This window comes from Morus notabilis, unplaced genomic scaffold, assembly GCF_000414095.1.
Source record: "Morus notabilis unplaced genomic scaffold, ASM41409v2 Scaffold4247, whole genome shotgun sequence".
NCBI classification, from domain to species: domain Eukaryota; kingdom Viridiplantae; phylum Streptophyta; class Magnoliopsida; order Rosales; family Moraceae; genus Morus; species Morus notabilis.
Genome location: NW_010366023.1, coordinates 23,870 through 49,604, shown reverse-complemented (window position 1 = coordinate 49,604; position 25,735 = coordinate 23,870). Strand labels below are relative to the sequence as shown.

The window sequence follows — 25,735 nt, the reverse complement described above, 5'->3', positions numbered from 1 at the left end:
TCTAACTCTTAACTAGGCTCCAACTCTATCACCAACGGAGATATACGGAGAAGAACAAGCTTCAGGGACTTGTAAAAGTTTAGTTTTGGAGTCATTTTTTAGCTCAAGTTTTGGCCTTTTGAAGCAACCAGAGGTGAAATACTAAAATTCCTGCTTTTTCCGTTAATGGGTCTTCGGATTTTCCACTGTTTAGTGTGTTTGTGTAACGTTTCCGTGATGGCTTGTCGGCGGTTTCGGTTTTTCTTAGCAGAATTTGCGTGTTTTCTGATAATTTTTTAGGTTTTAGTGGGACGATAAGTATTGGGTTCTTGTTGTTTTTACAAGTTTTCTTGTTTCACACTGCTTTTATGTCATCGAAAAATTCGTGCTATTATTTTTCAGTGATAGTGTGAAAGTGAATTTATTTTGCATTGGACTCTGGGGAATAAGCATTATGGAAAGATGACCAGCACAAAAAAAAAAAAAAAAAAAAAAAAAAAAAAGAATTATAAAAAAAAAAAAAAAAAAAAAAAAAAAAAAAAAAAGCATTATGAAAAGATAATTCCTTGAATTTCTGTTCAGTGTTTGTGTTGCAATGTTCAAATTTTTTCTTCAGAATCGAGTTAATTTTTTTTTTATCAGGGTTAAGTTTGTTTGAGCAGGGATTCTTCTGTTGAGTAATTTGTAATCAGTATGTAATACATGCATACATATGTATATAGTATAATTATGTATGTTTGGTTATAGACCCTATAGTTTCCGAACCTCGGTCTAAATTATCAGAATTTGGCCATAGGTTTTTGGCTGACTTTTTTTTTTTTTTTTTTTTTTTTTTTTTTTTGTAAATTTTAGCTGGCCGAAATGAGTATTTGAAACTTTAACTAATTAGACAAAAAGAGGATATTCTACTGGTAAAAACATTTGTGAACATCAGCTATCAAGGGGGTACAATGGCATATCGCTAAGTTCCCTGATTGGCTTGAAGTGAAGAACTGTCAATGAATTTATAGTGCTGATATTTTCAGGAGAAATTAATGGTAGTTAAGTGGTTAGTTTTGGATGTTCTCATTTTGTGATGCTGTTTTGTTTCACATATTTTTTCACCAAACTTAATTTCCGTTTTTTGTTGAACTAGTTTGTATATTGAATCAAGATGCCACTCCATCTTCATTTACCTGATTGTAAAATACCCAAAAAAAAAGTTGGTAGCTAAATTAATTTACTAACACCTGGAAGAATTTCGTTTTTCCACTCTTGTTCATAAGTTTTTTCTGCGCAGGTGAAGCAAGGGATGACGGACTTGCTCTAGTGGAAAGCTTCTGTGATTTGATTCAATATGACACCTGTAATTCCATACTCTATAAGCAATGTTTCGCTTATTCCTGGAACAGTGTTTAGAACAAGGAAAACTTATTGCTCAACAAGATTCAGCTTGTCAAGGAAATCCACAATAAATACACGATCCCCACAAAGTTTTTTGTTACCTCGTTCAGCATCTTTTGGATTACTTACACCATATGGCAGGGGTTGTTCTTTACATAATCAATCTAGAATCTATTTATTATCAGCTACGGGGACTGATGTAGCTGTGGAGGAACCCGATTCTCCAGTTACAGGTGAAGATTCTGCTGGAGACTCAGAAGTTTCATCTGATGCAGCGGAAGTGAAATCCGATGTGACTCCAACTCCAGCTACACCAAAACGTTCAAGACCTGTTAAGAAAAGTGAGATGCCACCAGTAAAGAATGAGGAGCTGGTTCCTGGTGCGACGTTTACTGGCAAGGTGAGATCGGTTCAGCCATTTGGTGCATTCATCGACTTTGGAGCTTTCACAGATGGCCTGGTACACGTGTCCAGGTTGAGTGATAGCTTCGTCAAGGATGTCGGAAGTGTTGTTTCTGTTGGGCAAGAAGTGAAGGTGCGATTAGTTGAAGCAAACACGGAGACTGGGCGGATTTCTCTCTCTATGCGTGAAAGTGACGATGTTGATAAAGCACAACAACGGAAAGATACTTCTGCAAGTAATGATAGGGCTGGACCTGGAAGAAGGAATGCTCCAAAGTCTAGCCAGAGGAAAGCCGAGGCAAAGAAAGTATCAAAGTTTGTCCAGGGACAGGATCTAGAGGGCACAGTGAAGAATATGAACAGGGCTGGTGCTTTCATATCTCTTCCAGAAGGGGAGGAAGGATTCCTGCCCATTGCGGAGGAACTTTCTGATGGATTTGGGAATGTGATGGGGGAAACTTCACTTGAGGTCGGTCAAGAAGTCAGCGTTCGGGTGCTGCGTATCAGCAGAGGACAAGTGACCTTGACAATGAAGAAAGCAGAAGATATTCCAAAGTCGGATGTACAGATCACTCAAGGGATCCTCCACACAGCTACAAACCCGTTTGTGCTGGCCTTCCGCAAGAACAAAGACATTGCTGCGTTTTTGGATGACAGAGAAAATATAGAGGAAGTGGCTGAAAAACCAGTGACACCAAAGGTTTCGGAAGAAGTGGAAAAGGAGGTTAGTGAAACGGTGGCAGATTGCCTCACAGAGCAGGACCAACCAGTAAGCAGTGACGAAACGACAGTTGGTGTCACTTCTGCAGTGGATGAAAAAGTGGAGACTGATGAAGCTTCTTCAGAGAAAGCAGAAGCCAGTGCATTAGAAGATCCTATAACTGAGGAGGCTTCTTCAGTAGATGAGGCAGAGAGTGAGGAAAAGCCCGACTCGTCCGCTGAATCAGCTGAACCAATATTATCTCTGGAAACTTCAACAGCTGAAGAGGTCTCAAAAGAACAAGCGGATGATGCTACTACTGTTAAAGATGACCTGCAAATAGAAACACCTACCTCAGAGAGTGATGTCTCGTCCTCTTCACCAACTGAGAATAAGGTGGAACCTGATTCTGATGGAAATGGCAATATAACCAGCTCAGGTGCACAACCTGACAAGCCTTCTTCGTAAATGACACAATACTACTTGATACTTTTGCTTGCTTGCTTCATGGCTTTTCTATCTATGGAACTCTTGGGATGACCTTTTATGTTATTTTTAAAACTGCACATTGTTTCCGCAGATGATGGTTCTCAAGGAATAGCTGAGGACCAAGCCTCATCTCCAGAAAGTCCAGCCGTTGAAGACATAAACAACGTAGCTGATGATAAAAAGGATGATGTGCAGATAGAGACGCATGTTGGCGAAACCAAAATCCCTTCTGCCTCAAAAGTAGAGGATACAAATGCAGGAGTTATTTCTGACAAGAATGGCAGTGTTCCTGACTCAAATGACCAAACTAGCGTCCCTTCCTCCAATGAAAATGTGACTAAAGGTTTGCCATCTTGCCCTTTGTTTTCTTGCTTGATTGACTCTTTTAGTTTCACAAATGTTATGTCCAAGGAAACAAGTTGATAATAATAACTGAATAAGAAAATGCTTATGTATGTTAATTACATGTCATAAAATGGAAGTTAGTGTTTGAATTTATGAGGATGTGGTACAAAGCCATTAGTTAGAACTCGCCCTCGCAAAACCGGCTTTCAATGGGAGGGGACCCAAGGGCTTATAAACCCGTTAAATCATCTTATATTTTATTCCATGGGGGACGTTTGATATCCAACAGGATGCTAGACATGTTACTTTTCATTTGACAAAAATGTTATCTAGGATTGCTTTAGGCTAAAATGAGGAATGATGTTATTTGTGGGCAATATGAACATAACGGGGTGAAGCTATTAGAAGTGCTCAAAATTATCCATAATTCTTTCCGAATTTTTGTTTCTTTTGCTCATTATGATCTCTCTCTTAAAGGTGTCTCTGCCTTTAATCTCGGTTGATTGAATAACTGCAGCAACTATATCACCAGCTCTCGTGAAGCAGCTGCGTGAAGAAACAGGAGCTGGAATGATGGATTGCAAAAAAGCTCTGTCTGAGACTGGAGGTGACATTGTTAAAGCTCAGGAGTATCTCAGAAAGAAAGGCTTGGCAAGTGCAGAAAAGAAAGCCAGCAGAGCTACTGCTGAAGGAAGAATAGGTTCATACATACACGATAGCAGGATTGGCGTGTTGGTTGAAGTGAACTGTGAGACGGATTTCGTCTCCAGGGGCGACATTTTCAAGGAGTTGGTAGAAGATCTAGCCATGCAAGTGGCTGCATGCCCTCAAGTACAGTATCTTTCCACCGAAGATGTCCCTGAAGAGATTGTGAACAAGGAACGGGAGATTGAGATGCAGAAGGAAGATCTATTGTCAAAGCCGGAGCAGATTAGGGCCAAGATCGTTGAAGGCCGGATCAAGAAGAGGCTTGATGAGCTGGCATTACTTGAGCAGCCCTACATTAAGAATGATAAGGTTGTGATTAAGGACTGGGTGAAGCAGACAATTGCAACCATTGGGGAAAACATAAAAGTGAAGCGATTTGTGCGGTACAATCTCGGAGAGGGCTTGGAAAAGAAAAGTCAAGACTTCGCCGCTGAGGTAGCTGCCCAGACGGCAGCGAAACCGGTGCCAAAAGAGCAGCCTGCTGTGGTGGAGGAGGCTAAGGAAACTGTTGAAAAGTAAGTGCGACTTTCTATTAATTGGACTTGCTGGTATACAAGTTTTAACTTGTAAGGAAATTTCTCTTTTTATATCGAAGCAACTAAAAACCCCCCCAATAACTAGATAATATTTTGGATGATAAAGCATGCAAAAACGTACTCAAAGCTCTTGCTTCCAAGGGGTTTAGGCAATTATTTGACGTCTTGCAAGTGTTTTATATATTTTTGGCTCTATTGCAGGTCTCCAACTGTAACCGTGTCAGCCGCTTTGGTCAAACAATTACGTGAAGAAACTGGAGCAGGGATGATGGACTGCAAGAAAGCTCTTTCAGAGACCGGAGGGGATATTGAAAAGGCACAGGAATACCTCAGAAAGAAAGGTCTCTCATCCGCCGAAAAGAAATCCAGCCGACTTGCAGCCGAAGGCAGGATCGGTTCTTACATTCACGATGCCCGCATTGGAGTTCTGCTCGAAGTGAACTGCGAGACAGACTTTGTCGGTAGAAGTGAAAACTTCAAGGAGTTGGTTGATGATCTGGCAATGCAAGTTGTGGCCGGCCCGCAGGTGCAGTACGTATCAGTTGAAGACGTTCCAGAGGACATAGTGAAGAAGGAAAAAGAACTCGAGTTGCAAAGAGAGGACCTCAAATCGAAACCCGAGAACATCAGAGAGAGAATTGTTGAGGGTAGGGTCTCCAAGAGGCTTGGAGAGCTTGCCCTTCTAGAGCAACCCTACATCAAAAACGACAGCATCTTGGTGAAGGACCTGGTGAAGCAAACTGTTGCTGCTCTTGGCGAGAATATCAAAGTTAGAAGGTTTGTTCGTTTCACTCTGGGGGAGACGGTTGAAAATGCCGAGGGAGTATCCGAAGCATAAAGCTAGAAAGGCTTGTCGAAAACATGACGAAATATGGTCGGTCTGAGTAGTTTTACTAAAAGGAAGGTACAGAATGAGTGGATCAAACTAATTTTTAGATCAAAGTAATCTTTTGATTCTTTTTTGTTGTGATTTAAGGTAAAAATGAGGCGTCTATCTGTAGCCAGACTTTTTGTACTTGTTATATCACCAAAAACCATTTTGAGATCTGCATCTGAGAGAGGAAGTTGGGCATCTTTTGGTTTATTCTTTGTTGTATTAATGACAGAAATACAGATTCTGTAAATGCATTTTTGGAACCATCATATTTCATATATCAAAGTATGGCCTATTTTCATACTAGACTGGCTCTCGAATGGTAAAGCTACAGCTATTCCGCTTTTTGTATTGCTTAAAAAGGAAAGAAAAAAAAAAATGTTTTCCTGTTTGATGCATAAGTTCACTATGAGATTTTACCATACTTTTACGAGGATTCTACTTCCAATCCGAATTTCATATTTGGATTAAGTTAAAAGTTAGGTTCATACCTAAGAATATTCTAAAGAAAATTATGCTTATTGCAGAAAAAAGAATATAACATCACCGAATTTGGAATAAAATGAGCAGCACTCAACAAAAATTTACAATAATTTTGATAAAATCCTCTGAATGATAGCTCTTAAAATTATAATCTCCGCTCTTCAAGTAAACTCATATCTGAATTTTAACATCCCTTATCTATTTGGAGCTTTCAATACTTCATCAAATTCATATAATAGTTTAATAAAATTCAGTGAAAAATTCACGAAAATTTCATGAAACAAAATACCAAATATCCTTGAATAAAAACTAAACTTTTTTGGAGTAAATAAGTTAAATATATATATATATGTGTGTGTGTGTTTATTCTTATAAAACTCAAGAATTTTAACATGTTTCATGATGCTAATGATTAAATAATTTTCACAAGTGTATCAATTCATTACTATTCTCATCTTCTTTTGGGTAAAGGGGAAATATTGCTGTTTAACCTAAACGTCATAGCAATACAACTAGAAGACTCCAGATACAGTTCAATTCTTAAAGTAGGAATTTAATTCCAATTGTTGCAAAGACATGACCTCGGTGAAATCCAAATAAACTAGGATTGAGAAAAAAACCAAGCAAACAGAGCCTAAAGTTCTTTCGTAAAAAAATGGGATGGAAAAAAAAAAAAAAAAAAAAAAAAAAAAAAACTTTTTTTTTGGGTTGTCAGATTTTGTATCTACATCTCTTCAAAGTAGTTTTTGCTCCGTGAGAATTCTTGGTGCAATCCTTGATTAGTGTTTGGGCACAAACCGCCAGAGGTCAACGGCAACGTCCACCTCCTTTTTCTTATGAAACTTGTATAGCTGCGGCACATCGAATCGAAGCTGACAACATAACAAAAGGAGCTCTGATCATTAGTAAGTTAGAAGCAACATATAAAGCTTCATGAAGGTTTTGACCAACAAGAGTAGTGATATTGCAGCATCTTAAGTTTTATTTTCTTCTTCTCTAACAATATTGCCTAGTTGAGGTCCATGTCACTTCTTTGAAAAAATTTAAAAATTCTTACATCATTTCAATGCAAATGTCAATGCTATATTTGGCATTAAAAAATGTGAATGGCATATTTAATATGTTATTCTATTCTGTACTCTAATGCATGTCAAGCGTAATATATGCCAAATTTTTTATTTTTTAGCACTCAAAATAGCTTCGTATTGGAAAGTGGTTTTCCTACTCAAATGCTAAAAATTGGCATTGGCACATTGATTTAGCACTGCATTGGAGATATTGTAATGCCTAACAAGACTGTTACTTTAGAAAGCTATTTTCACTGACCTCGCACAAAACCTCGGCACTGCTGGCGTTGAAATCCCGCAAGGCTGCTCTTCTCACATGCTGATACAACAAGCAAGAAAGATTTTGCTGATATTCTTTAATCACGTTAAAAACTCTAGTCAAACGTTATAATAAGCAGTTCGAGCACAGAATCTTGTAATTGGATAAAATAAAAACATTCCTGAAGGGAAGACGAGAGAAAACCTTTTTGACATAATGCTAATCTTCGTCATATGGTAAAGGCTAAGGAAACAGTGCTTAAAGCTTGAAGTGCAATTCAGGAAGATTTGTCAACAGAACACATTGATTGTTTCATACAGAGCAATAATCACAGCATGATCCAAGCAGGACATGAACAAAACGTTAAATGCAGAACAAACAGCTGGATGATTTGATTTTTGGATTGTCAATTTCACTTTTATGCAAATGTGCCTTCCCTATGTAATAAAATTTCCTTCGTAAAAGAAAATTTGTAGCAAATTGCTTACCTCTCTTGTTGAGGTCTTATGCAAGGAATATACTGCTTGAGAAGCAATCTGACAGAACAAGCAATGTGTAAATTAGAAAATATGCAAAATCAACAGATTGAACGCTTCAGTTTCTACTAAAAATGATGTCACAATGATACATATGGAAAGCCGTACTTCAGAAATTGGTCCAAACAACTACCTACCTTCAGAGACATGGAGAGAAAATCCATATCTGCGCCCTTTTTCCGCGTTCCAAAAGGAGGATTCATTACTACAGTGTCAACAGATTGACCTAAATAAACAAACACATTAATAGTTAAGATGGATTTGAAATCATAAACAAACAATGCTGGCTGTATTTGACCAAAAAAAAAAAAAGGTTCAAGTTTAATTTATATTTGGAAGACACACACTACAAAGGGCGGGGCAGAGACTTTTTACCTCTCCATCTTAAGTTCTTGACGTCACACTGAATGTATTCTATATCCACCTGCAGATTCAAGAGAAACAACATAGCAATTCTGTTTAGGGCGAATTAAAGGAAATAGATGAAGCATAGCAATTACATAAGAGCAAATGACTACTCAAATTTTGTTTGACCTAACGGAATTGTATAATAACCGGCGAGCCAAAAGGTTACACAACTACCTACCGAATCATGAAAGCAACCATACCTCAAGATCCTCCGCATTTTGATAAGCAAGTTCAAGAGCCTGGGAGTCGACATCAATGCCAATTACATGTCTGATTAAACAGAAAAAGAATCACGACCAACACCAAAAAGCTAAGAAAGTACATACCTTCCCTACTTACATTTCATGTATCACATTTCAAATTTAAGGTGTTCCCGCACCAAATGGCTGAAAACCCTACTTGCCTTTGTATGCCAAGTCAGTGGACCAGAACACACAAGATGTGAAAGAAGAAAAGAATAAATAAAAACTAAAAAGGCATGATTTGTTCATTGCGCAACAGAAGCCAGCCAAAAAAAAAAAAAAAACGTGTGATGCCAATTTAACTTAGAGAATCAACAGTTGTGGCTCCAAGGAAGTAGGACTTGAATTGACATATGAGCATATCTTCAATCTCCACTAAATAAATCTTAAGAACCAATATATATATATATATATATATATATATATATTCAAGGGTTACGTTTCCATCGCTCGTCACCTCTAAATATAGAAATGACCGTGGCGTGATAAGAATCCACACACATATGTATATTAAAAGAAGAAACAAAGCAGGGAAAATTGTTACTCACTCTGCGCCCAAGAGTGCAGCTGCAGCACCTAATGTACCACAACCACAGCCAAAATCAGCCACTATCTTGTTGCTCACATCCCCAAATGAATTCTCTGCCTGATCCATTTCAAAAAAAAAAAAAAAAAAAAAAAAAAAGAAAGAGCCCATTATCATCCCCACATACTCAAACATAATTAATGCCACCGAACAACAACGGATTCACAGTACTGCTAAGAAACCACCTTATGAAATAAATCTAAATAAAATTATTGCTTGCATGATAAACAAAAGATCGTATCGTTATCATAAAAGAGGAAACAATTTACTATCTTTATAAATTATGGCATGAGCTTAGAAAGCATAAAAACAGAAACAACTGAAGTCAGTAATAATAATAGTATCTAAAGAAGAATTGACGAGAGAGCAGTAGAGTAGAGTACAGTGTAGAGCATGCGGGAAGCAATGTGGGGTCCAGTTGGGTATTGCTCAAGTTCAATCTGCATCACATGGATTTCACCAAAAATCATGATTAATTAAGAGTTGAAAAGAATGAGATAATCACTGAGTTTGTTTTAGAGAGAGAGAGAGAGAGAGAGAGAAAGAGAGAGACTTTTGGGTTGGAGAACTGTTGAAGGCCACCAACGAGGCCTTCCAACTGCTTAAGCTTCATTTTTGCTTTTGCTTTTCTTTTGCTTTGGAGGAATCCTTGGACGGACGAAACACAGAGAAGGGAGAAGATTCAACTTTCAAAAGTTGTCGGATGACCTTTTCTTCAAACCCTAATTTTCAAAAATAAAATATTTTTTTAAAGGAAAATAAATATTCTTTTGAAAAATAGATAAATATATAAACGCTTAATATATATCGACAAGGCAAGATATTGTCGTCTGAGTTTCCTTTAGTGTTGTCGTTTTAGTTTTTGCTATTTGTAAACAATGATGTCGTTCATTGAACTATTTTTGTAGTTTCCCATCAGAAATTAGTGTTGTCGTTTTAGTTTTTGCTATTTGTAAACAATGTTGTCGTTTGTTGAAATATTTTTGTAGTTTCCCAACATGTCATTTTGATATATATCGTCCTTCTCAACCTTATTGTCGTTTGCTAGAATATTGTTTCTAAAGAAGACGATGGAATATTCTCTTTCGGATAAAAACATGAAGGATTATTTTCATCATTGTTAAACTTTGCTATTTAAATTTTAAAAATTCTCACTTTATCTCTTGAATTTTGAATTTATTAAACAGAAAAAGAGAAAATTAAGTGCGGTAATATGATTTTTGTCTATGTTTTTAACAGAAATTCAGATAGAAATGTCATGTGTCTACATTATTTTCTTTTTTATATGTTTTTTAACAAAAATTACAACAGAATAGGTGAAATGGGAACAATTTAAAATTCATAAGATAAAGTGAGAGTTATTAAAGTTCATAAGACAAACTGAAAATAATAAGGCACCAATATTAATAATCTAAACACGAAATTTTGTGTTGATGAAAATGTCGTAAGATCTTTTCACTTCCGGTTTTACAGTAGTTTGTAGATCTCAAGATCATTGACGTTTTCCAAAATATTTCCTGTTTTAGTTGTTGTTTCTTTATATTGAAATTTTTTTTTTCAGAAATAACCCTTCAAATTCAATGTAAAATCAATATTGTTCTCTTTGTTTATTATTGCGCCTTTTATTTAAATTGTTTAAATTGATCTACTTTAATAAAGAGACGGTCATAATTAAAGAAGTCGATTTTACATTAAAAAAAAGTAGTTTTATAAACTTTTCCCTTTAGTATTTTCTTTCATTTATGAACGTTTATTAGTTTACAAGATATAGATTCTTTGCACAATTATGTCGTTTGTGATACATATAAAATGATTCTCTTTTTTATCGCCATTCCCTGGTTATTGTCGTTTTCACTAGATATTGTCCCCACCAATTCATGTTGTTCGATTTAGATGGTATCGTATTCTAGCTGTCGTTATTATGGGTAAGTTAAGGAATGTGCATTTAGACACATGAATCGTGATTACACCTGCTAGTACAGGAGTCACTTACAGGATGACCACTGGTCATCCTTTACAGTCAGTTATCAAAGTTGACAGATGACCCTCATATCGTCATTATTGCCGGCAATGCTAATCAGAGTCATTTACTGAAGACTAATGGTTGTCCACGAGCATTGATTAGCAAGTATTCGACGCCGGACCATTGGTCGTTCTCGTCGCCAGAGTCGCACAACGAAGCATCTTAATTAATGGCCACTGGTAGTCACCGAGGCCACAGGCAGCGGATTACTAGTGGCTTGGAGGTTGTATTGTCAGCAATAAAAAATGTGCCGATTTATGTGTCATCTTGGGGAGCTTAACTAGCATAAACTTGTAACAGCAAAAATGCTTTTAGAAGCACCTTTTATTTTATAAGAACCTGGTCCCAATTCAACTTTCGAACAATGAATGTTTAGTTTAGACCACCACCAAACGCTTGGTATTAACTATTTGCTAATATTTCTGTTTGGTTGCAATAGAATAGATAGATATAATTTGAATATCCAGAAACAAGTTTGAAGAAAGACCTCAATCCTGTCTAAAAACCCTACTAGCAAAGTCCATTCTCTTTTGGCCCCAGATACCATTTTGAAGTATAGCAACGATGGAAAAATTTTCAACTATCGTTTCAAACACTGATGAAGGAACTAACGACTCGTACAACACATTAATTATACAGCGTGCCAATGACCATTGTGTAGCCGGGCATTCGCAGTCTATAGTAATCCTCCGATCAGTTTATCTTAGTCACTTGAAAGCAAGGAAGCCAAACTCCAACTACACAAAGCATGGTAAAATATTAAGAATCCATTTTGACCAAAAACCTTACTACCATCATCCAACAACTCTAGGGTCCAACCATCATCCAACAACTCTAGGGTCCAGACGCCCTTTGGGATAAAAAGTGACAAAGACGGAATATTTTCGGTTAGGTATCAAACACTAACAAGACTAAAATAATGAAACAAACTAAAGATTATACAACATATCGGTAGGTGATATATCGCCCAGCAGTCTCACTTGGCCGGATTATCTTCACGACTTGTCCGCGCTTCAGCCCGTAGTATCTTGCAATTGGATCAGTAACTTGAATGCGAGGAAGCTGAACTCCGACCACCCAAAACATTGAGGGAAAAACAAAATATAAGGATCTAACAAAAGATTCTACAAAATGCAGAATGAGGTCTGACTGAGTGTATGCATAGCGATACAGACATCTAATCTCAAGAAATAGTAAGCAAGAGTTTGCTAGAACTGTTGGCTGTCTATTTTAACCATTTCACAAATTTAAACATGCAAACTCCAACCACAATAAACTGTTACAAAATGGCTAATATACAAGGGCTATCTATCAATTAGGTCACAAGTAAAGAGTGAGGGTAATTTGGTGAAGTCGGACTTCTATCTATCAAAAAACTTACAATTTTTATTCTCTCTCCATGCATTTCTCTTCACTACTCTGTCCTTTTACATATGACTACCATGTAATATAACTCAATAGGCTAACAAGAATTATTGATATATTAGTTTCCTAACATTAAAATCCTTTTGAAAACAATGTGATGTTGCTAGGTACCAACCTGTGTTTCTTTCACTGTATAACGCTCTAGCAAAGTCTTCTTTTCCTCGTTTGTGAGCACTTGATGCTCAGGAACAAGAACATGCTCTTTGATGTTAACCAACAATTCCGCTTCCTGTCTCGATACAAGTTAAAAAGATACAGTAAGATCTTCCAGGTTCACAAAGGAATGCAGAAAAGCAACAAAAGTTGCATTGCCGTGTCCCCATACACCAAGGTCCAAGGAACCAAATAACTTTACCACACTAGATAAACCTCAATGCCCAATCTAAGCATCATTCAAACCAAAGACCAAAACTCTTGTATCAAATAAATAAAACCTTTTAGCCCAAAAGAGTATTGAAAGAAGAGAAATCATCATGATATTAGTAGGATATTGAAGACTGCACACTTTGTCTAGCGATAATATATTACAAATGTAATAGTGATCACCTGAAAAACCTCCAAGTGGAACTTTGTAGATATCTCACTTATACAGGTCCGAGCAAAAGGAGTCAAATTCTGTTGAACAACCAAGACTGCTCTGAGAACATTCTCCGACTTCATGCGGTTAATGTAAGTCTTCATTGTCTTAACACCCACCTTTTGTTCCTCAGGGAAGAAGACATAAATCTGGTACACAAGAAAAGATTATATAGCACCATCCGGTGCTCAAATATGTCAAAATGAAAAACTCATATACTTAGCTCTACCTTATCACATGATTCGGAAACCTCATAGAAAATTAGAAATACATAAGAAGAATACATTTAACTCAGTGATCTGATTTAAGTGACAGATATCAAGAAGCATAGAATAGAACTAAGTTAAAGCTATGTTTGTGTGTACTCTCAGACTTGGAATATATTGGATAAAATCCATTAAACTACTACCCTTTTCCAAGCAACAACTTTCCAAGTACTAAAGAACTAGTTAAGAAATAAAATCAAGAAAATCTTAAGAACGTGTTACGCTAATACTGCCATTAGAGTTTAAACCCTTTAAAAAATTAAAAATGGAAACCCTTTTAAGTACTGAAGAAATTGATAAAAACCAAGTACCTGATCAGGGCTATCATTTCTCCTTGATTTATTGATGATAAGGTCTTCCCTTTTCATGTTCTCACCGTATTTGTTCCTGAACTGTTCTTTGGTCATGTTAAGCTCAAAATCTCCGACCAAATAATTTCGATCCCTCAGCATTTGCATCACTGTTCTTCTGATCCTGAAAAGCCTTGTGATTTCATCCTCTGACAAAACCATCTTCTCCCTTCCAAATTCTGAAAAATAGTCTGTTAAACTGGTTAGCTTTGCAAGTACGATATGTGTGTGTGTGTGTGTGTGTATATATATCACAGTGCCCATTATAAGAACATTCTCAACACAAAATAACCCAACGGGAAAATTCTACCATTACCATAACCATTATTAACCAATGAGCTAAGATTTACATTCCAAATCAACCCATTTTGAGATTTTGCATAATCTATGAAAAAAATCCCGTCCCATCACAGAAGCAAAGGGAATGAACGATTATAGAAGAAAGAGCCCTAACTTTAATCTTGTTCTTTTGCTATCTCCAAAGAAAAGGAAAACCGACTAAAATGTTCTCAGACTAATTCCAGAAAAGTAATTGAAAAACAAAATTTATCTAATCGCAACTAGAGAAGGGATTAATAACAACGGGACTATAATTATGTAATATATCTATCTATAAGCTCGCCAAACCTAAAAGCTTCCGCATCAAATTCGACAAAACTCGAATCTATTTTTCATAATTGACTACGAATATCAACAAAAACTAATTTCTATCTCCATAATTGTTGCGTTTCCAATTCTTCATTTTTATTTGCCAATGGAAAAAAAATAATTAAAAGATTCAACAAACGGAAGCAATGAAAAGCTGAAACACAAGAAAGAAAAGAAGAGTTACGATTTGAAGAAGAAAGGAATGAGATGAGAGAGAAAATATGAAGAGAGAGAAAGAGATTGGAGAAGGGGGAACATACCGGTGGCGTTGAGGTAGAGCCCTGAGTCTTTGGCGTAGGCGAAGAGGGAAAGGGAGAAGCAAAGGCGGCAGTATACGTATATATACGCGCTGTTTTCATTTTTGGTTAATTTTGTTTGTGCCCCTAAATTTTAGAGTTATTTTTAGTTTCTCCCTTTAACTTTAAAAACTCTCACTTTATTCCCTAAATTTTAAATTAATCCCACTTAACCCTTTTAGTTAGAATTTTTGTTAAAAACATGTAGAAAAAATAGGAGATTAATTACGTTCGTGGGGTTTTTTTCTGTTTTTCTTTTAAAAATTCGAACAAGAAGAACAAGTGGTCGCACTACCCTCTTTTTTAATTTATTTTTAATTTATTATTAGTTAGAATTTTTGTTAAAAACATACTAAAAAAATATGAGATTAATTACGTTCGTGGGGTTTTTTTCTGTTTTTCTTCTGAAAAATTCGAACAAGAAGAACAAGTGGCTACACTACCCTCTTTTTTTAATTTATTTTTAATAGAAATTATAACAAACTGGATTATTTTCATTTGTTCATTTATTTATTTATTTTCACAGTAGACTTCCTGAGTTTATTGTTTCTGACGACTTTGAACCATAAATATTATTTTGATGTGATCAAATGAAACCTAAGTTTAAAACTTTGTTGCAATCTCGTCTAATAACTAATTAGTAATGGCCATTAATTAACAGACGGAATAATCCCTTATTTTTATAGAAAATGCATTAAAAACTCTGTATTGGTTGGCATGTGCGACCTTCATTACGTTAATTATTATTCGGACAACAAAAAGTAAATTTTTACAGACAGTTTGTGTGAGAATTTACATGAGTAATAAAAAATTAAATCATCCATAATATTTGTGAAGTGAAAAATGGTCGTATAGATTCTTGCATTTTAGTTTAAAAGGAAAAAAATTAAGTAAATTGATACTTATTCAGCAACAAAAAAAAAAAAAAAAAGGTAAATTGATAATTTGTCAGTTTGTTGTCGTTTACGGCATATCGGTAGTTTGCTGGTACTTAATATTTACTCAAGGGGCATTTTTTTTTTTTTTTTATCATTCATAATATAGCTGTAATTTATTGGTTTTGGTCGCATATATGAATTTGAACAACATGTCGTTTATATCCTCAAATTTTCTGTTGTTGTATTGGAGTTGGCCGAGCCTGGAGAACATTGATCGATGATTCAGCAAAAAATGGCTTTCTACAGCCCTTTTATTTCTACAGCCAGCCTCGTTTATTTTGCTCGTTCAAATTGATAACTTAAGTTAAAAAATGAATTTAACTATAACAGTAAAAGTTGAATTTGAGTTTTTATGAAAAAAAAACACTATAGTAAGAACTTGAGTTGTGATTTGAAGACGTTAAAAGGTCAAATTTCAATTGGTTGCAGAAAGTTTAGCATTTGCAAAGATTTCTTTGTTTCTTTGCCCTAAAAAAAAGCATGATTAGAACTAAGAGTTCGTTTGGTACGATGATTCTAATCATGATTTTGAAACCATAACCATAATTCATTATTTGGGTTCAAATCATGATTCTGAAATCATGATTCAGAATCAAGGGTTTGAGTCACCTTAAATTAAAAGGATGAGTGGTTTTAAAATCATGATTTGAGCTAATTTAAAACATCACATCAGATTCAGAATCATTCAAACTATGAGTTCAAAGGAAACACTAATGTTGTCCTGGAACCCTACTTGCAAAGTAGATCCACTTTTGGAGCCAGATTCCATTTTGAACTAAACATGGCAAATATGGACAATTCCTCAACTATACAGCGTATTGGTAGGCGACATATGTCCCTGCAGTCTCACTCGACCGGATTATCCTCACAACCTGTCCACGCTTCATTCCATAGCATCTCGCAATCGGATCAGTCACTTGAATGCGAGGAAGCAGAATGCGATCGACGCAAAACGTGGAGTGGACAACAACACATAAGAATCTAACAAAGCATTCTAAGAAATACTCAAAAAAATCTAATGATATATAATAGGAGTGTAGGAGTCATTGTCTGGGTGAATTTAGCAGTTAGCTTACTGAAAAATCACATACCATTCCAATAACAAAAATCACAAGAGACTTACCTAATTATATCAGCTTCCACCGTGAAAAATCAAGATGCTAACAAGTATAGTCGTTTATTATTTTCTAAACATGATTGTCTCCTTAACAAAGCAAACGTGACATTGTTGGTACCGACCTGTGTTTCTTTCAGTGATAGTGCTCCAGCAGAGTCTTCTTTTCCTCGTCTGCGACCACCTGATGCTCCGGAACGAGAACGTGTTTTGTGATGTTTACTAACAATTCATCTTCCTGTCTCAATACAAGACAAAAACAGTAAGATCCTCGGTTCACGAATTGCGTGGTCATAGCAACCAAAGTTGCATTGTCATCAGCATACTCCAAGACTATACAAAGATGCATCATTGTTTACATTGAAGATAAAAGGTGTGCCAAAGTAACAAGCCATACCACACATCCATTCTACTAAAATCAGCATCTAAAACTGAATACCGACCTAATTCTCAATTTGTATGGATGATTATCTGAATGCCTTAACCACCCCTCCATTAGTCTACCATCAAAACTCGATAATTCAACGTTTTAGCGCATACTAAACTGAACATATATGGGGAAAAAAATCTTTCTACGAGTATTTGGACACAAGTTCTTTAGTCAACAAGCTGCAATTGTGAGTCAAAGTCCCAAGTTACCTAAACAATCCAGTGACTTACCACATTAGACCAACTTCCCTACTAAAACCATGCGTCATTTCAAACCAAAGGCGAAGCACTCGAGTTAAAATATACGGAACTAGAGTTCATTTTAACAGATACCCTTTGGTACAAAAGATCCTTGGAAGCACGCAATCCAAGCAGACCATTGAAATATGGAAGAGGGATCACAAGAAAGTAAAGGGAAATCATCATGACATTAATTGGACCTTAGGGACAAGAAAATTTGTCAAACATCATCACGAAAGAAACAATGTTCACCTGAAAAACCTCAATGTTAAACTCTGCAGACCTCATAAATATATTGATCCAAGCAGAGGCAGTTGTCTTCTCTTGAACAACCACGATTGCTCTGGCAACCTTATCTGATTTCATTTGGCTCGCATAATCCCTTATCATCGAAGAAGTCACCTTTCCATTCGAAGACTTCGGAGCAAAAAAACAACAAAAATCTGGTATACGATAAAAGATTTATAAGGTCTAAGCCCCATAATATAGTAGATGGAAGTAACATGGTTAGTAGGTAAACAAAGATGCATAGCCAAGAAAAGAGTTGCAGCAATGTTGATTGTACTTTAAAACATTAAAAACCCCAATTAGTAGGTATCAAATTGGCATACCGTTTAGCAGATGTGAAACAAACATGTATCCAAGTTTAGTGTCCGTTTAGCCTTGCTTTTGCTTATATGTTTAGGCAGTGAGAAAGATTTTTGTGGAGGAAATAGAAAATAATTGAAAGTTATTTTTCCCTTTCTGTTTTCATTTTTTAGAACTTATTAACAATGTTATAATATATTAATTAATAATTATAACTAAACACGATTTCACTTTTTTATTATATTCAAAATAATCTCTTAAAAAATCAACCAAACGCAATTTCAGAATCGGTTCTAAAATAATTCTCAAAACAATCTTGTTTTTACTTTTGTATTAAAAATAAAATCATTTTGGAAACGTTACCAAACGAGCCCTATAATTTTTCAATCAGTGTTTGGAACCACATATTTAAAACCGATAATGTGACAAAAGTGATATTCATATTTTCTAAAGTTTATTAAATCTTCTTAAAGCTTCGATACAAGTTTTAAAGTGTTCTTAGAAGAGCTTTCTTGAGAAACCATATTGTGCAATTTTTTACTGGAAGCTCCTTTTGGAGGGTCGAAGCTTTTCTAAACAATTATCCACATGCTCAAGAAAAGCAGCTTTTGGACTCAGGAAGCCAAAAATGGCTTTTGGAAAACAATGCCAAACAGAACTGAGACAAATAACCAAATGCATTAATTGAAACTGTAAGAAAAATACCTGATCAGAGCTGTTATTCCTCTTAGCTTTACAAATGGTAAAATTTCCCCTCATCATGTTATCCTCATATTTCTCTATATATTGTTCTCTAGTCATGTTAATGCCAGAATCTTGTACTAAATAATTTCGCTCATTTAGCATTTGCATCAGGGTTCTTGATAGTGAAAAGCTTTGTGATTTCATCTTCTGACAAAGACATCTTGGCCTAAAACAATTCCAAAAGATGGATTGTCAAAAGAATTAAAACAGTGATTTCATCCAACAAAATAGTACATAATAAATCCCATGCAAACAACGAGATCGAAATATAACCAATTTATTACAGTAGTTTATTAACTTAGGAACCATGAAACATTAGCATGTAAGACAAACACCTATCCATGCAGCCTCCTACCATAAAAACAGACACACAATCAGAAAAGGAAAAAATAAATAAATACATAAGAAAATAACTTTTGTTTATTCTCTCTCTCTCCCCGCCTTTTTTTACCAAATCCAACAACCTTTTAAAGAATGATGTACTTTTTAGAAAAAGAAAAAATACATTACAAATGCATGAAAAAATACGAACACTAGTCTATACACACAGGTTTCTATTACAAAAAACACGACGCGATATGACATTGACGTCAAGTTCACAGCAGTAAACACGACGCGGGCAAACAATTGATTTTACAGGTAAACTCCAACATAATGGACTTTAAAGACCGAAGTTTCGCTCGTTTCGCTAATTCGAATTTAAAATTTGAGTTGAGATGTGATTTTATTTGAGAATTTTTTACTGTAGTAAAAAAGTTAGATGTGACTGTTTGTGAGAGCTTTTTACTGTAGCAAAACTCGAATTCTAAACTCGAATCAGTAAAACGAACGAGGCCAATTAATTTAAATTTTTAATTTAAATTGAGATGTAATTTTATTTAAAAATTTTTTATTATAATAAAAAAAAATTAAATTTAACTGTTTTAAAATTTTTTTATTATAATAAAATTTAAATCAGTGAAATAAATGAACCTTAAAGTTTAAAACAATAGCAAAATAAAGGAGAAAACAGTTTCAAGAAGTGTAATATGCATAGTAAATGGCGTTGAATGATTCGAGAGAAAAGTAACAGCAATTAATACGTTTTTTTTTTTTTGTTAGAAAAATCAATTTCGTACATTTATTCATCTCTCATATTAAATGAAATCTACAATTTCTCCCTCTATGTTTGAACATTCGCAAGAAACAAAACAGTGAGTGTCCAACTCTAGGTTCATTTGAAAAAAAACAAAACAAAATTAAAAACAAAACCATACATAAGAGAAACGAAAACAATAAAATATATAGAGAAGAAAAGTTTGGAATTGAAAGGGAAAAACATTACCGACGGGGTGAACACTTCTTGGTTGTATCACATTTAGGGATTGTGGCAAATAAAAAACGATTAAAAAATAAAAACTGGTTCTTTTTTTGGTTTCGTTTTACTGAGAAAAAAAAAAGACTTCTAGCGTTTTTTTTTTTTTTTTTTTTCTCTTTTGAGCAAATGGACTTCTAGCGTTACTTGGAAGAAAAGTTTCATTTTACTGAACGAAAAAAAAAAAGATTTTGACCTGCTCCTGTGCGGTAAGGCCCATGGTAAAAGAGAGTTCTACTCGATCAATGATCAATCACGATGTGCAGGTTATGTTGTCGTTTATTAAAAAACTCGACATGTCATTTTGAATCCCAACTTTTGCAACGATGAAGACGGTAATGCCGTTCGTTTTAATCATTTATGGTATTTCTATCAACACAAAATTCTTTTTTGAATCCCAACTTTATAAAGTTTAGCATTCTTTTTTTTTTTTTTTGAGAAGATAAGTTTAGGATTTTTCTGCTGTTAGAAACACACTAACGAGAAAGGCCAACCAAAATTTCCACAGCCTCCACTGAAACAGAAACACGGTGCCCCCACATGGTTACATGTATATAGCCAATACAACAAACCCATCAATCAGCATCACCTAGACATGTCTCCCAATCCTAACCCCTCAACCCATCTAGTCTCTACAAAAGTGGCAGTGAAATCACAATATGAAAAACAGTAAGGCAAGGATCTGCCAAAATAATATGTATTTAAAATTTGTCTAGTTCGTTGATTTAAATTTTTAATTTAAATTGAAATATAATTTTATGTAAAAAATTTTTATTATAATAAAAAATTAAATGTGATTATTTTTAAAAAAAATTTACCACAAAAAAACTCAAATCGATAAAATAAAATGAGTCTGTCTCGTTCACTTTGCTAATTCGAGTTGAAATGTAATTTTATGTGAGTTTTTTACTGTAGCAAAAAAATTAGATGTGATTTTTTATGAGAACTTTTTATTGTAAAAAAACTCAAATTCTAAACTCGAATCAGCGAAGTGAACGGATCACCAGTATCACAACACAACACCATGTAACTTGTCCATTTTCCCATGGAATGAATGTTAAAAGTCTATCCACTCACATCCTTATCCTCAAAGTTCAACTATACTATAAAAACATGTTGTGATTGGCCGATTATGGTGAAGAAAACAAAGGCAAAATCTTCACAATCTTTTGCCATTTGGTGCTGTTTGATTTGCATTTGGGTCATTTTCTTTTCACTCCACTTTCTTAACTATTCAAAAAGCACTTTTTTTCTAGGCAGCCAAACAAAGACTTCCAAGTTTCAACACTCAATAAGAATTCATTTCATTTTCTAGAAGAGAAGAGAGGGCACTAAGCAGCTAAGGCAAACAAACCATTTACATATATGTAATCATGTATCTTTTAAGCAGACAGCAATTAGAGTACATAGAGGAGGAGAGTGATAAATTTTCAAACATACTGGGAAAACTTCAAAATTACATAGCCCACCTACTGGAATGGTTTCTTTTTGTTACACTTACACAAAATATTCAATATCTAGAAGCATACATGAATAGGGGAAACAGAATGGCCTGATTTGAAGACCCCCCCATAGAAGCTTTTATGCATTTAGGTCCATCCATGGCGTTTTTCACTAACTAGGTACGATTTTTGCACTTTTCCATGGCCCTTGGGGCTGTAACAAGCAAATTGAAAAAAGAAAAAAAAAAAAAAAAAAAAAAAAAAAAAAAAAAAAAAAAAAAAACAGTTCAAAGAAAATTATTGAGCTGGTAGAAAAAAGAACACTCCCCAAGGAAAAGGGATGACAAAATTAATTGCGAGTTTGAACTACAGTTAAAACCTTTTTAATTTATAAAAAATTTGAATTTCTATTAAATCCAATGAACCAAACTTATAAGAGAGGAGATTCTAATCCTTATATTTTTGATTGAGTGAAAAAGTATTTATTATCCCATCATTTATATAAGAACATACCAAGACCAATAGCATCTGAACTCTTCATTATCCTCAGCCTCTTGCAAGACTCGGTAAACATCCTGCAAAAAGCCAAACAGTAAAAGTAAATATGCTACAGTCTTTGACAGTCGTTACTGCCTTTTGAAATGAAACTTTGATTGATATATTTACACAGCAATGTATTTACTGTTATAACAGCAGTCACAGGAGAAGAATATTCACATCAAGTCAATCAGCATGTAATTATATTGAAGAAAATTTATTAAACCATCTTGTCATCAATCAGGTCCACAAATCACAAATCACATGGATTGCCCTTGCACGGGAGGAAAAGGACGCAGAAAGCATTTGCATAGATAGCAACTGATATTAGATTATACTCTTACTTTCTTTTTCACATTTAATTAACAAATTGGAATTTATTTTCAAATTTTGCTAAATAAATATCTAAAAAAGAATTAATGGTGAGAATTTGACCATAGTTTGCACTAGATTTAACCTATAACAACATGTCACATTGTCATCACTAGAAAAGCCTGCTCTGCTAGATTATTTTATAGAGATATCAGATAAACTGAACTTCTTGAAGAACCGAATATTATAACCTCATGGATAATGATCAGATCACTAAAAATAAATCATGTGTCAATAGTGACTTAAACTTACTCCCAAGGAACATCACCAACTAGCATCCAATCACCATCCTTATCTTCATAGGTGAGCACGAATTCAGAACCATGAAGGAGATCCATTAACCGGCTCTTGCTTAATCCATCTCGGCTCGAAACTGCATTTGAGCCGCATTGACCTGAACAGAATTCAAAAGAACACAATTAAATTGATTACCCTTTTAAAAAAACTTTCTTTGGTGGCTGTAAATCACACATGGACATGTTGCTACAACTATTAAACATCTTTGAATTCAATGCGTACAAACAGATTCGTTGTCTAGTAAAGCAGTTTAATAGAGAATTCTACCAATTGTAAAGCAGCTAAACTTTTTTTCCAGAGCTGAAGATAGTTCCATGTAGCTGCCATAAGTTTTGAGATCAACCTTCCTCAGGTATGGTGCACCATCCATGCTGACCTTAACATAAAGACAGCCCGATCCCGCGTTGCCTTCGGCATCATCTTCGGTTTTCGGAGGTTGAGGAGCCATCGAATTCTTCCGAAAAGACCGGATTGGTGGCCATCCCACAACTTGTGCCCTGTCAGAGAAGCATTACAGAAAATGGTCATATTTCGTGTAGATCCCTTAACTTAAGAATCTGAACCCAGTTACAAAGTGATTAAGGCCTAACTAACAAATTAAAGAGAAATCTTTCTGTGCCTTATAAATCTAAACTAGTTTGTCCTTTTTTTTTTTCTTTTTATCAAGACAAATATGAAACAAATGAGCAGGGGACTTCCCAGAACAAGTTATTATGTGATATTGCTTGAGAACGTTGAGCTGATACCAAGGTGGCATGTAAAAATATTTGGGAGACAAACAAACAAACTGAAATATAAGAACATGCAACGGGCAAGATGCACACTTTTGGGACCATGCAAAACCTGATATAAAAGTTTTAGTATTTTTCCCATCTTCATTTATTCTTGTTTGACTTAACCCCAAACTAAAAAGAATAACCCAGGTCTTTTTATTTTTTTTTTTCTACTCTTAAGAGAGAAGGATGAACAAACAACATTCAAACGTTAACCAAACCCAGAAAAGTGAAAATAACACACAAAACATGAAAATAAAAACTAAAAGAAAAAAAGAATTCTATGTCTCTCTGTCCATATATATATATATATATATATATATGAGAGAAGAAAAAAGAAAAGAGTAAATTATTACTTAGAAGCAGGGGCAGAAGCCTGAGGCTTGCTAATCTTGTCATGCAATGGCTTTGGAGACTGAGGCGGAACCGAAACCCCATCTTTGGCACTCGTCGTCTGATTCTTACACTGATCAGACCCAGCATTATTCACAGATTTTGGAGAGAACAAGTTGGCTGGCGAGTCGGAAGATCCAGAAGAGAAAACCCAGTTCCCAGAAGCTCCATCAATGGCGTCGGAGAAGACCCTCTTGGCCCCGGCCGAGACCAAGCTGATCTTCAGTCCCCCAGCGACGTCGTCCGCGTCGTCGTCTCGTTCTGGGGATTCGGACCCCGGCAAGCCCAGCCTCAGCTCCGTCGCTTTCAGATTCAAACCATTTTTGTTTTTGTGGTTGTTTATTTTGGAGCTGGTTTCCATTGAAGGAACTGGAATACTCTCTGATAAGCCTATGTAATCATGCTCTAAGGGCATAGACATCAAAAGGGTCGCTTCTAGTTTCTCACCAGACGATTTTTTTTTTTTTGAGTGCCAAAAAACACAGAGAAGATGAGTTTGAAGAAGAAGAAGAAGAAAAAGAAGGTTCTTTAGGCTTTTGCTACTCTCTTTTTCTACTGTGAAATGAGTAAGTGTAGCAAATGAGTTCATAAATAAATAATAAATCTGATTATTAAAAGAAAAAATAATAGTTATTGGATATGTTATTTTTTATTTTATTTTATGAAATGGTTATATATGTTATTTTAAAGTGCTTGGCTTGTAAAGAGGAAACATGGAATCGTTTGGAGCTTTATTTTATTTTTTATTTTTTTGTATAATGAGAAAAACAAAATTGTTTTTTTCTTTAGAATTGTTTCTTATTATTATTAATTTTTTATTTGTTTCTGTATTTGAAATTTTATAATTTTTGTGAACCTTTATGTGGGCAACCTCTCCGACAGGTCACAGAAAGTACCCCAGCAAACTTTCCCATATTGCCCCTTTTCTAAATTTTTTTTAATGTAATGTAAAAAAAATTAATAATAGGGAAAAAAAAATCACAAACGTACGCGGAGAATGCTAAAGTGCGCAGGGACAGTGTTTGGGGGAGTGGAAAATTGAAATGGGCACGGAATCGCGGAAAGGGATGGGACGAGGCGGTGTCTGTGTGGAAGCAAGAGAAGAAGAAAAAATTAAAAATTTTCTCGGATTTTTGGCCGATTTGCTGTTTGGATTGCAGGAAATATTAATAAAAGTGAATTTTATCCAAACAAATAAAAATAAATATTGTGGAGGTGAGTAAATAAAAGAAAACGAAAAGTCGAAGAAAGTGAGGGAATTTTGAGAAAGCTGCCTCAAAACGCCAACAAAATCGCAAAAAAATAAAAATAAAAATAAAAAGAGACGAAAACGGCAGTTTAAGGGAACTGAAAAGAAATCTTTCTTTTGTGCGGGTGATAGAGAACCGACTATGTGCCCTCTCTGCTTGTACAAGCCCCGATCTTGTTTGGATCTCTGGAATTTTGTATTTTTTTCCGGGAAATTTTGCAGCTCTTTTTTTTTTTGTAATTTTTTTTCCTCTACTGCAGTTTTTGTCGTTAGTAATATCAATTAGCTCGTTTACATTTTTTTTGGCGGGAGACATTGTTGGAATTACCGAGTGGATTTTTTTTTTCTTCCTAAACGAGACGTAATGAAAAAAATCCTAGAAATACTAAGGATAGTAAATAGCATATTTTTTAAATTAAATTAAGTAAATAACTAAATATGATATTTTAAAATTATTTGAACTGAATAATAATTATTATATAAATGTGTTATTTATAATTAGTAAAAAAATAATTTACGTGGTAAAAAAATTTTATTTATACGAAAAATATCTTTTTAGTAGTCAAAAAAAGTAACTATCGTGAAAAAAAAATTTATTAACTGTAAATGAAATATTAATGTGATAATTATTATTTATTTAAAATAATTTTAAAATTTATTATTTACTTAACATAGCTTTATAA

The 25,735-nt window shown here is 34.8% G+C and overlaps 4 protein-coding genes and 1 pseudogene across 5 annotated transcripts; 1 reads left to right on the top strand and 4 right to left on the bottom strand.

Annotated features, from left to right (window-relative positions):
- LOC21387179 lies at window positions 1-5,712 on the top strand. Its single transcript, XM_010109075.2, has 5 exons — window positions 1-133; window positions 1,259-2,903; window positions 3,045-3,296; window positions 3,816-4,521; window positions 4,744-5,712. Exons 2-5 carry the CDS (start codon window positions 1,316-1,318, stop codon window positions 5,378-5,380), a joined length of 3,183 nt encoding a protein of 1,060 aa, XP_010107377.1. The 5' UTR covers window positions 1-133; window positions 1,259-1,315; the 3' UTR covers window positions 5,381-5,712.
- Window positions 5,713-6,565: 853 nt separating this feature from the next.
- On the bottom strand, window positions 6,566-9,729 carry LOC21387178 (methyltransferase-like protein 5). Its single transcript, XM_010109074.2, has 9 exons — window positions 9,551-9,729; window positions 9,381-9,437; window positions 8,960-9,057; window positions 8,370-8,439; window positions 8,137-8,185; window positions 7,899-7,987; window positions 7,714-7,761; window positions 7,226-7,285; window positions 6,566-6,771 (listed from the first exon to the last, which is right to left on the bottom strand). The coding sequence occupies exons 1-9, from the start codon at window positions 9,608-9,610 to the stop codon at window positions 6,679-6,681; spliced, it is 624 nt and encodes a 207-aa protein (XP_010107376.1). The 5' UTR covers window positions 9,611-9,729; the 3' UTR covers window positions 6,566-6,678.
- A 2,029-nt stretch (window positions 9,730-11,758) lies between these two features.
- Window positions 11,759-14,592, bottom strand: LOC21387177 (DNA-directed RNA polymerases II and IV subunit 5A). Of its 2 annotated transcripts, none has more exons than XM_024172857.1 (5): window positions 14,547-14,592; window positions 13,600-13,817; window positions 12,992-13,171; window positions 12,561-12,674; window positions 11,759-12,082 (listed from the first exon to the last, which is right to left on the bottom strand). In XM_024172857.1, exons 2-5 carry the CDS (start codon window positions 13,798-13,800, stop codon window positions 11,957-11,959), a joined length of 621 nt encoding a protein of 206 aa, XP_024028625.1. In that variant the 5' UTR covers window positions 13,801-13,817; window positions 14,547-14,592; the 3' UTR covers window positions 11,759-11,956. The 2 variants fall into 2 exon arrangements, with proteins under 2 accessions (XP_024028625.1, XP_024028624.1); XM_024172856.1 differs by having other exon boundaries at window positions 13,600-13,829; window positions 14,547-14,585.
- Window positions 14,593-16,326: 1,734 nt separating this feature from the next.
- On the bottom strand, window positions 16,327-18,795 carry LOC21387176 (annotated as a pseudogene).
- A 2,534-nt stretch (window positions 18,796-21,329) lies between these two features.
- Window positions 21,330-24,361, bottom strand: LOC21387175 (auxin-responsive protein IAA27). The gene is made up of 5 exons (XM_024172855.1): window positions 23,767-24,361; window positions 22,905-23,134; window positions 22,593-22,734; window positions 21,945-22,006; window positions 21,330-21,645 (listed from the first exon to the last, which is right to left on the bottom strand). The coding sequence occupies exons 1-5, from the start codon at window positions 24,222-24,224 to the stop codon at window positions 21,608-21,610; spliced, it is 930 nt and encodes a 309-aa protein (XP_024028623.1). The 5' UTR covers window positions 24,225-24,361; the 3' UTR covers window positions 21,330-21,607.
- Between the last annotated feature and the right edge of the window lie 1,374 nt (window positions 24,362-25,735).

Coding starts and splice junctions, on each gene's coding strand:
- LOC21387179 (XM_010109075.2), top strand. CDS start 1,316: ATGACACCTGTAATTCCATACTCTATAAGCAATGTTTCGCTTATTCCT. Junction 2,904..3,044: donor TGGCAATATAACCAGCTCAG/GTGCACAACCTG, acceptor TTGTTTCCGCAG/ATGATGGTTCTCAAGGAATA. Junction 4,522..4,743: donor GCTAAGGAAACTGTTGAAAA/GTAAGTGCGACT, acceptor GCTCTATTGCAG/GTCTCCAACTGTAACCGTGT.
- LOC21387178 (XM_010109074.2), bottom strand. CDS start 9,610: ATGAAGCTTAAGCAGTTGGAAGGCCTCGTTGGTGGCCTTCAACAGTTC. Junction 9,438..9,550: donor AACAGTTCTCCAACCCAAAA/GTCTCTCTCTTT, acceptor CATGTGATGCAG/ATTGAACTTGAGCAATACCC. Junction 8,440..8,959: donor GCTGCACTCTTGGGCGCAGA/GTGAGTAACAAT, acceptor CTGTTTAATCAG/ACATGTAATTGGCATTGATG.
- LOC21387177 (XM_024172857.1), bottom strand. CDS start 13,800: ATGGTTTTGTCAGAGGATGAAATCACAAGGCTTTTCAGGATCAGAAGA. Junction 13,172..13,599: donor GAAATGATAGCCCTGATCAG/GTACTTGGTTTT, acceptor CTTGTGTACCAG/ATTTATGTCTTCTTCCCTGA. Junction 12,675..12,991: donor TCCACTTGGAGGTTTTTCAG/GTGATCACTATT, acceptor GTATCGAGACAG/GAAGCGGAATTGTTGGTTAA.
- LOC21387175 (XM_024172855.1), bottom strand. CDS start 24,224: ATGTCTATGCCCTTAGAGCATGATTACATAGGCTTATCAGAGAGTATT. Junction 22,007..22,592: donor GTTGGTGATGTTCCTTGGGA/GTAAGTTTAAGT, acceptor GGCTTTTTGCAG/GATGTTTACCGAGTCTTGCA. Junction 21,646..21,944: donor TTCAGATGCTATTGGTCTTG/GTATGTTCTTAT, acceptor TGCTTGTTACAG/CCCCAAGGGCCATGGAAAAG.